This window comes from Hirundo rustica, unplaced genomic scaffold, assembly GCF_015227805.2.
Source record: "Hirundo rustica isolate bHirRus1 unplaced genomic scaffold, bHirRus1.pri.v3 unplaced_BUSCO_363461at7742, whole genome shotgun sequence".
In the NCBI taxonomy this organism is placed as follows: Eukaryota; Metazoa; Chordata; class Aves; order Passeriformes; family Hirundinidae; genus Hirundo; species Hirundo rustica.
This window is the reverse complement of record NW_026690729.1, coordinates 1-9942: the sequence shown is the minus strand read 5'-3', so window position 1 is coordinate 9942 and position 9942 is coordinate 1. Positions and strand designations below refer to the sequence as shown.

Genomic DNA, 9942 nt, shown 5'->3' with positions numbered 1-9942 from the left:
GGCGGAGGGAGCGCCGGGGCCGCGTCCGCGCCTCCTCCTCCCCTCCTTCTCCTCTCCTCCTCCTTCTCTTCTCCTCCTCCTCGTCCTGCTGCCCCTGCCCCTCCTGCTCCGCTGGGCAGGGCAGCGCCGCGCCGGCCTCCGGGCAAGGTTCGGCCGCTGGGCGCCGGGGGCGGTGACGGCTGCCCCCCTCCCGCGGCCGTGGGCCCCGCCGGGCTCACAGCCCCGCTCTGGCCTTGACGGCGGCACGGCCTTCCCCGGCTGCTGCTCCCAACAACATCTCCCTTTTCTCCTTTTCCCGTCTGCAAGAAGGTGATGATGGCGCTGGGGACGCTCTTGAGGAAGCCGCCGCTGCCGCCGGGCAGTTGTAGAGCCTTCTGGGGATGGCTGAATGCCGTGTTCAACAAGTAAGAGTGAGTCGCTGGTTAATAATTAACTTTCAGATGCCTCAAATTCTCTGCGCGGTTTGTGAAGCAGAGCAGCCAAGCCCCTACGCTGCAGAAAACGCTTTCTGTCGTTAATGCTCCTCTTTCCCCCCCGGGATTGCATGTTGGTTGTTGGCAAGGGGTCATTCCATACCCGCTTCCCATTCCAAAGCTGTGACCTTCCAGAGGAAGGCGTGTGCTCTGCCCCTTCCCTGGAATGGCCAAGGCAAGCTGGCCACATCCCACCCCTAAATCCTGGTCCCTTTCACCCCCAAACTCACCTTAACCAGTAGCACGGTTTTCTTTCCTTACAGACATGGAAGGAAACGGTCAGGAGAGTTAAGTCCAGTTGTTTTGACCAAAAAGCCACTTAAGTTAAAAAAACCTCACGTCAGACTGAGCACCGCACAATCCAAAAATGATCCGTAAACCATTTCCAGTAAAGTCACATCCTTCCTTCTCTGACCGTGCTCATAATCAGGTGTTTACTGCAGAGCGTTATTATTATCAGTTATTATTACTCCTTCAGCCTCTGGCTTTATTTTCCCGATGAAATAAAAGCACGGGAGCATCTGCAGTGGGTCACACCCCAGGTGTGTCCAGCAGGAATGAGGAGAGACCCGGGAGAAAGGGGGAGAGGATGATGGGGTAAGGTTTCCTTTCACACTCCTGTGTGAAATGGATTTGTAGAGGATTCTCAAAGCCTGACTGAAAGCTCACGTCTGCAGACTCTGAGATAAGGTGTGCCGACTTGGAAAGTAGAGGTTGTGGAGTAGAGGTTGAGAGAGAAATTGAACGGGAAACAAGTTTCAAAGGATGGCCTTCCAAACAGACCAGAGATTATGGAGGATTAGAACTGTGAAAGATGCATTGTAGCAAGAGCACAGGGGGTAAAATAAGAGGTGATTGGTGTCAGAAGAATTGTGTGGCAAAAGGTAATAGACTGAAAAACACCTATAAGGTATTGTAAGAAAGAAATTGGTTGGATTCTGATAGTGATGCCTTGGGAAGGCTGACCTGAAACAGAGACAGAGAATAAAGAATAAAATGACCTGAATAGAGCTAGAGAATAAAGTAGTTATTCATTGAAAGGCCTTTAGGGTACACCTTGGGCAGGACAGGGCCTGACCAGGGCTACACCCAAGGTGGATGAAGAATGGACACAAAATGGACAAACGGTCACGAGGTCTCACATTTTTATAAGTTTTGGTCCATTTGCACATTGGAGTTTAATTGTCCAATTTCAGCTCCAGGTTCTGCAGTCCCATTCTTCTTGTTCCTCCCTCCAGCCACCGTTGTTTGTGCTTTTGGGCCTGAAAGTTGTACTCACTGTCCTTGGTGTGCAGCAGGAGCAGGATTTGTTTTGTGTCCCTGCTGTGTGCAGAGAGCTGAGTGACGCTGAGTGTGAGCTCAGAGCTGCACCTGGGCAGCACAGGACATGGGACACAGGGCAGATAAAAGGACTGCTAATGGAGTAAGATCTTTACAAACACCTCAGGTGTCTCTGCAGGGCTGTGTTTTTTAGCACTGAGGGTGCTCTGTGTGTCGTGCAGGGTGGACCACGAGCGCATCCGAGCCGTGGGCCCCGACCGGGCGGCCTCGGAGTGGCTGCTGCGCTGCGGGGCCCTGGTCAGGTACCAGGGCTCGCCCAAGTGGCAGCAGGACTACAACGGGCTCCCCACGGGGCCCCTGGGCAAGTACAGGATCGAGGCCATCAACGCCACCGAGTCCTGCATCATGTACAGAGGCTTTGACTACCTGGGTAAGCGCGCGCCGAGCTTGTTCTCAGCGAGGTTGCGAATGGGCGCGCAGTTGTCGCCTTTCGCTGTTGTAAATTAACTTCTGCAAATGAATCGCGACGATTTCGGTGCAGTTTGTAATCACAAAACTGGTTTTGATGTGGTGTAACTCGTCAGCTTTTGCATCCTCACAATGCCCTGGCTGTGTGCGGCTTCTATATATCTTAGTGTAACAAGCACATATTACAGTTTAAGCTTTCGTAAAATGTTAAAGATAGAAGCTGTGTGTTGTGCGTTGTAAAGTTAACTTTTGCAAAAATAGCTAGGGTTTTTATTTTTTATAACTAGCATATTTATAACAAGAGGAAGAGTAATTCAAATGAGTTTGTAAAAATTGCTAAAACTAGCTGTATAATTAAGTAAAGGAAAAAAAAAGTAAAGAAACCACACAAATAACACTAAAAAAAGGTATGAAATCAAATCTACACTATTACATATCAAGTGAGGAGTCAAACCAAGCTAAAGAATTCCCTGAGGGTATAAAAGAACTCAAAAGAATATTTGAATATATATAATCTTCACAAATATGCATTTGATCAGTGCAATTAAAAGTATATTAAAAGAGTTATTATAATAAGCCAGTGGACAGCTAGCTATGGTTATGCACCCAGCACTGCAGAGTCCCTTTTCATCCCTTACTAAACTTGAAAAAAAAGTAAAGCTCATTTCTCACTAAAATATGAATAATGGTGCCATCTTCTTCTTCCTTAGCAAGATACTGATAAATCATTTGTGGTTTTTCTCCCCCTTTACAAATATTTATCAGTCCCTAAGGTTTTGCTGGAGGTGTGGTAGGAAGTGGAAAGACACTGGGAACTTCAGCTTTTACCTAAAGTGGCCGTAGCACTGAGGGGGTGCCACAAATTTCGATGAGTTCATAGCGAAAAGCACTATAAATATTTTTCTGCACCAAAGGATGATTTTGGTGTCATAATTCTGCTCATTCTCTGGGCATTTTGATGTCTTTAAAGACAAATAAAGAGCAGGCTTTCTTAAATCTCTTAAAAATAAGAGATTAAATAAGTGTTTCAGGTGGTCTTTAAATAACAGAAAGCGTAATGGGAACATGTTTTATTTTTTATAGTGAGGGACCCTGAATTTCTGCCATTAGCACTTTTTAATGTCAGAGTCATTGCTTATTGCCCAAAATTGTGTAGGTTTTTTGCTACTTGCCTATTTCAAAGCTCTTGAAATCTTAACCAAAATGATTCAAACCCCGAGTTTTTCCTAAATCTGAATTACCAGAGAGGGGCTTTGGAGGTTCACTGTGCATTACAGCCCCACTGTAGAAAGGAAAGTGCTGCTGGATGGTTTTAGGGGCAGTGACTAAACTGAGAACCAACAAGCAGCACAGGCTGGCGCTGGAATTCTGAAGCAAATCCTGGCCTGTGCCTTCACAGATGGCCTGGAGCACGTTACGGACATCAAGCTGGAGAAGTGCATGTACATCCAGGACGAGTGTCTGCAGAGGCTCAGCCAGACCAGCAACCTCCAGAGGAGTCTGCAGCAGCTGAAGATCATTTCCTGTGGGAACGTCACAGACAAAGGCATCCTTGCACTCCACAAGCTGACGTACGTACGTGAGCCGCCTCCACCGCTCCCTGCTGCGGCTCCCTGGGGCTGTGCTGGGTGCAGGGGCTGCGCTCCCGCTGCTCCTGGGCTGTTTCAAGCCTGGAGGGCTCTGGGGTGGGATGGATGGGTGATTAATGATCAGCCTGGCTCCTGTTCCTGAGCCCTGTCCTGCCTCTGCAGGGCAGGGCTTGACTGTGTCAAACTTCAGAAACAAACTTCCAGTAGAATGGGTCACCATTTAAAAGACTCAAAACAACTGCAGTGGAATAATTTCTCCCGGTTTCTCTGTCAGCAGTTCAAGAGTGGTTGCCCATTTTCTTTTTAAATATTTACAGGAACCTGGAATATTTGTATCTGAGTGACCTCCCTGGGATCAGAGAGAAAGAAAAGACCTTCCGTGTCCTTCAGCAGGCGCTGCCCAACATGAAGCTGGAGCTGGATTTGGAATAAACACAGCAGCACACAACTGAGATGTGATTTCCTAGGATTTATCTCACCTTGCATAAATGAAGTTGTAGACACCGCTGCATTTCCAGTGCAGAAGTAAGCCCAGCTCTCCCAGTCCGGCCTCAGAGGTGTATGTGACCTTTTAAGAAATCATGCAATTAAGTTTTATTAAGCTTAAAGAGCAGACAGGGCAGGCCTCTGCATGCAGGCATCTGTTTGCTGTTTCTCTGGGGAGCTCTGAATACCTCAGTGCAAGTTTTCAGTATTTTATTGCACAAAACAAAGTAGCAGCGGGGGGGATGTCTGTGTGTGGTGCTGGTGCTGTTCCCTCTGGGAGAATCTCGCCCAGTCAGTGGGTGCTGATTTAATAAAAGAGGTTCTGGGTGTTTTTTGTGTTCTCCACACTTGGGGTTTTGTCTGGTTTAAGGATCACCCCTCAGGAGCACTGAGCTGCTGAAGGGAACGCGGCTGTTTGTGTTGGAGCAGCAGCCTTGAGCGTGTTTGCTGTGTGCTGCCATGGACTGCAGCAGCTCTGGGGTTGCATCCTCGTCCCTCCTGGTAAATAAAAGCCATTGAGACTTGCTGAGGTTGGAAAAGTCCTCTGAGATCATGGAGTCCAAATGTTCCCTCAGCACTGCCAGGACCACCACTGACCCGTGTCCCCAAGTGTCACATCCACATGGATTTAAATCCCTGCAGGAATGGTCCAGCACTGTCCTTGGCAGCTGTGCCAGGGCTGGACAATCCTTTCCATGAAGAAATTTTCCATAATATCCAACCTAAACCTCCCCTGGCCCAGCCTGAGGCCGTTCCCTCTCCTCCTGTCCCTGTTCCCTGGGAGCAGAGCCCGATCCCCCCCGGCTGTCCCCTCCTGTCAGGGACTTGTGCAGAGCCACAAGGTTCCTCCTGAGCCTCCTTTTCTCCAGGCTCAGCCCCTTTCCCAGCTCCCTCAGGACTTCTCCAGACCCTTCCCCAGCTTTGTTCCCTTCTCTGGACAGCTCCATGCCCTCAATGCCTTTCTCGTGAGAGACTCAAACCTGCCCCCAGGACTGGAGGTGGGGCCTGAGCAGCGGCAGCACAGAGGGAACGGCTCATCCTGGGGAAGAACACAGCATTTTCAGTCACATCCCTGGCTTGGGGGTAGGGAAGGGCAGAAGGCAGCGGCTCCCAGCAGTGCTGTCTCAGAGATGAGTGTAATTCCTTTCCATGGGTAAGGCAGCACAAGGCCAACAGCCACACAAGGGCTTTTACCCTTGTGGAACACAGAATGTACTGGCAAAGCATTTTTGCTCTAAGTGTCAGTAAGAAGAGGATGTTCTTGCCCAGTAGTAAAGCTTTATATAGTAAAATACCTCCAGTCAATTGGAAAAAGAAGCTACATTTCTTTTATTCCAAATTAACACAGTATTATATTCTGAGATTCCACAGACCCCAGTGGTTCTAATACAAACTCTTAGGTAGAATTCCTGCCTGTGTCTGGCCAACGTTATAAATTACATTCATGATTAGTTTTGATAAAATCATTTTTGTAACTACAAGCAAGCGCTCTCACTCTTGTCAGAAGCAGAATTCAAGGACAAAACTTGCAGGAGCAGCTCTGGAAAGACTAAGAAACAACAGGAGTATTGTTCTGTTCTCCTGGGCGTGGTGCCTGCTGAGCCTGTGAAGTGACCAGCAGCACTCCGAAACCTGTGAGCTGTGTGAGGGCAGGAGCGAGCCCCGTGCATCCCTGGAGCAGCCAGGGCTACTCCAACACCTCTCACAGCCTTCAGCAGCACACACAGCTCCTCACAGAGCACACACCCGAGGGACTCGTGTGTTTGGCAAGGTGGAGTTCTCCTGCCAAGGCTGAAATGCAAGGGACAGATAGGGCAGGGTTTGAAATTTCATACTGGAAGCACTCCTTGGGGTAATTCCTGAATCAGGAATAAAGCAGGATGGATTTGCCTTTGTACACAGAACACTAAGATGAGCTTGGAGTTCCTTCTGCATCACCTCCTCTCCGTCAGTGACCCAGAGCTGAGGACAGACCATCCTGTACGTGCCATTACTGAAAGTCATGGCACGTCCTGGAGGACTTGGAACAACTGAGTTTTGATCTGCCACCTGGTCAGATGTGTGGGAAGTGGTACTTGGATTTCCTTGTCTTGCAGCAGTTCTTCTTGCTGTCCAAAGCTGGGAGAGTGTTGCTGCAGGTCAGCTGAGGCAGGTGCTGTGGCTAAAGGAAAAGTTACACCATGTGTATTTGTTTGGAATGGGAATAAAGCACACATGGAATCAATTTTCACATGGAATATGAGCTATGAAACTGTTCCTACTGTAATCCTGTTCTTTCCAAGCTAAGATTCTGGGGTTTTATGACTGGACTGCAATTAGAACAACTCATTAAGGCAAGAAAAATATCCCAGGTCATAGAAATGAAAAGAGGCCAATGAGTTTGACCCAGGAGCTGTTACCCTGTAGCAGTTCCCCATCCCTCACCTCCAACTTCTCTGCCTGTTCCCAGCTCAGGTTGGAGCTGCTGTGGGGGATGTGGCTCACAGGAATAAGGAACTGTGGAATGAGTTGCATTGTGAGGCTGGATCTGGGGGTGTTGTGTGGAAAAGCCAGAGCAGCAGGGACACATTTGCTTGGCAGCTCCAGCTGCAGAAACACCCAGTGCGCGGGGTAACGTGTGGAACTGAGCACGGGATCGTGTCCCATCAGCAGGTACAAACAGAGGTGCTGTTTATTCCATCTCCATAATGCAGGATTAAAGAGCACCAGAGCGTTCAGAATGAAAGCAGCCACGTCCTCGCACTGCTGTCTGTCAGGAATGCACGTTCCTGGATGAACCTTACCGTGCACAGGGCCGTGCTGTTTATCCCCAGTGCCCCACGGAGCCGCAGTGCAAAATCCAGTTTGTACCGAGTTACTCTTTAGCCAGGGGCTTTGTTTTCTCCAGCCCAACGCCCTCACGTGCCAGCACAGCCCACCCTGGGAGCCAACGACAGAACAGCCCTGCTGCAGTGCACCCCCACACCCCAGCAGTGATCCCATCCTGGGAAAAGAGTGGGGTTTCATTCTTTGCTTCACTTCTAAGGAAAAGAACAGGAACTTCCACCTTCCTCTCACTGTAATTGCCCCAGCCAGGACAAAGGCACCTGTTGCATCTTTTCCTTAAGGAATGTGGCTGTTTTCTATTGGGCAGCAGCCAAAAACCCCTCCTGGATCATTGTATACTTAAGAGAGATCACAGAGCCTCTCAGTGCATTTTTGGGGTGTCTTAGCAGGTGTAAGGAACCTCCCTGCACCTTGCACAGCTTTTATTCTTTCGTTCTGTACAGTTTGTTATTTTCTTCTTTAATTAAAATCTCTTTGCTTTTTCCAAACACCTCCGCTCAAGCCATCTCGCTCATTTTAAATTACATTTTAATTTAAATTTTAAAGCCATTTCTGAGAGGCTGCTGGCAACCCTCAGAGTGTGATGCACCTTCGTGGGGCTGACAACACACTGGCCACACGCAGAAATTCATCACAGCCCCTCCTCAGGCACGGAATATTAAACACTACGGAAAGCTCACCCCTGGCACGTGCTTCCGAGTCAGCCTGGCCGGTTTCCGAGGGCTCTTCTCGCGTTCTCTGCCCAGCTCTGCCGCCTCCCTGAAGCTGTCAAAGTAGGGGTGCTGCAGCAGCTGCTCACAGCTCTGCCTCTCCGCAGGGTCCATCCGAAGGCAGCCCTTACAGAAGATGGAGGATGACACAAAACACTCCTTACACAGCCCTGCACCATTCCAGCTGCTCCCCACAGCCCATGAGTGTTAGCAACTTTTTTTAATGGATTCTAAGAGCAGCTTTTCAGAGTCAGCACAAAGCTTGAGGAGCAGCAAATTATCCAACAATTACAAAAATCAATTATGGAATGGTTTGGGTTGGAAGAGACCTTCAAGACCATCTTGTTCCACCCTCCTGCCACAGGCAGGGACATTTCCACTCCCCTAGGTTGCTCTGAGTCCTGTCCAACCTGGCCTTGGACACTTCCAGGGATGGGGACTCCACTGCTGTAGTAGGAATTGTGGCTCAAGGAACAGGTGCAATCACCTGGGGCAGCAAACCAGGTCTATTTTTCAATCTCACACCACAGGATTTGTTTAGCCCAGTGCAGGGCTCCTCCACGAGCTGGAGTTTCCTTACCTTCATGAGAGCCAGCGCAGAGTACGAAATATTGGGGAATTTCATTTCCAACGGTTCCTGCAGGGAACAAAACCAGTGAATGGACTCATAATTAGCAAACCTTCCACTCATCAGGGTAGAAAGGCCCAGCTTTCCACGGGAACATGACCTGTTCCTCACAAAATGCCCCCATCACTCCGTGTGCCTGGCAGCACTGAGGATGTGCCACCAGAAAAAGGGGAAAGCAGCAGAGATTAAACATTTTTTAACTGCTTTTACACAGGCTGTAAGTTGAAATGTCGTGAGAGGTTCAGCCCCCTCCAAATAATATTCTGGTGCCCACTGGCAAAGCAGAGGACAAAGATCTTGGACAGGGAAAAAACGCTGCACAGCAAAGGAGTGGGCAGGTGGGGAAGGGAGGGAAGTGCAGCTGGAAGCAGCTCTTACCATGCTCTCTGGGTCTGGAATTCTTACCCCACTGAAGAAGTGGTTGGTGCTGAACACTTGCTGGTGCCTGGGAATGAGATCCCCTTCGAGCAAGAATTAAAAAAAAAAAAAAAAAAAAAAATTGGAATCATTGGCTTAATTTTATAGTGCCTGCATTGATCATAGCTGTATCCTCTGACAAGGCTGATGCCATCCAAGCCAGCATCTGAGGAGGTGGAGTATCACCAAGTGAGCCAAGGCAAGGTTCTTTTGGGACAATTAATGTCCATTTTGGCAGTGATCCCACACCTGTGTGACTGCAGAAGGAAAGGCAGGGCCACAAGTGTTCCAGCTGCAGGGAAATTTAACTCCTTTGGGTGAAATTCTCTCTGGACACTCTGAGGGTTCTGTACAGGAAGAGCTGGAGCACTGCTCCACCTGAACCTGCTGCAGCTTTTCCCTGAGGCAGCTTTTCCCTGAGGCAGCGTTTTTGGAAGTTTAGAGCACCCCAGAGAGAGGAAAATGTTCAAATGAAATCCACAGCAAAGGAGCCAGTACAGCACCGAGCCCATAACGGCACAGCTTCAATCAAGGAGCTTTGCTGTGTGAACACTGCCTCGCTCCAGCACCTGCATCCAACAATCAATGGGAATCTCCTCTGGCTGAAAGCCTAGCATTAAAAATAAATTACAACTGCCTTACACTGGCATTAATGAATTCTGGAGGAAGAAGCAGTCAGTGATGAACTATTTTTCTAGCTGAGGAGCTTATCTGTTTAAAGCCGTTAGTCACCTTTGTAGTTTTATAAACTGCTCAGCTCAAATTACAACTCTCTGTTCATTCCAACAAATTTCAGTTAAAAGTGGGGGGTTGTTCGTTGTCACCCAAGAAATCCGATGTTACACGCCAAAATTGAAAGGAATCAATGGGACTGGATTCGTTTCAGTGTTAGGGGGGATAATGGCTCTTTTATTTAACAAATAAATACGGAGTGGCTCCTAAATTTACTGAACAAGAACCACGTGGAACAGAGAAGCTGTGATGTTCACACCCCCCAAGCACACAGCCACCAACAAAGCTGGGACGAACCGAATCCAGCCGTTCATGGGTCACTTTGCTTGGTA

The 9942-nt window shown here is 48.8% G+C and overlaps 2 protein-coding genes across 2 annotated transcripts; one reads left to right on the top strand and one right to left on the bottom strand.

Moving 5' to 3' along the window:
* The first annotated feature begins 11 nt into the window (after nucleotides 1-11).
* DMAC2L (distal membrane arm assembly component 2 like) lies at nucleotides 12-4642 on the top strand. Its single transcript, XM_040054423.2, has 4 exons — nucleotides 12-404; nucleotides 1976-2184; nucleotides 3622-3793; nucleotides 4129-4642. The coding sequence occupies exons 1-4, from the start codon at nucleotides 313-315 to the stop codon at nucleotides 4241-4243; spliced, it is 588 nt and encodes a 195-aa protein (XP_039910357.1). The 5' UTR covers nucleotides 12-312; the 3' UTR covers nucleotides 4244-4642.
* Nucleotides 4643-5620: 978 nt separating this feature from the next.
* Nucleotides 5621-8929, bottom strand: CDKL1 (cyclin dependent kinase like 1; the record flags this gene model as incomplete). The annotated part of the gene is made up of 4 exons (XM_040054421.2): nucleotides 5621-6458; nucleotides 7804-7959; nucleotides 8414-8470; nucleotides 8840-8929. Coding segments are annotated over 4 exons (411 nt in total), but the record flags the coding sequence as incomplete, so codon positions are not given.
* Between the last annotated feature and the right edge of the window lie 1013 nt (nucleotides 8930-9942).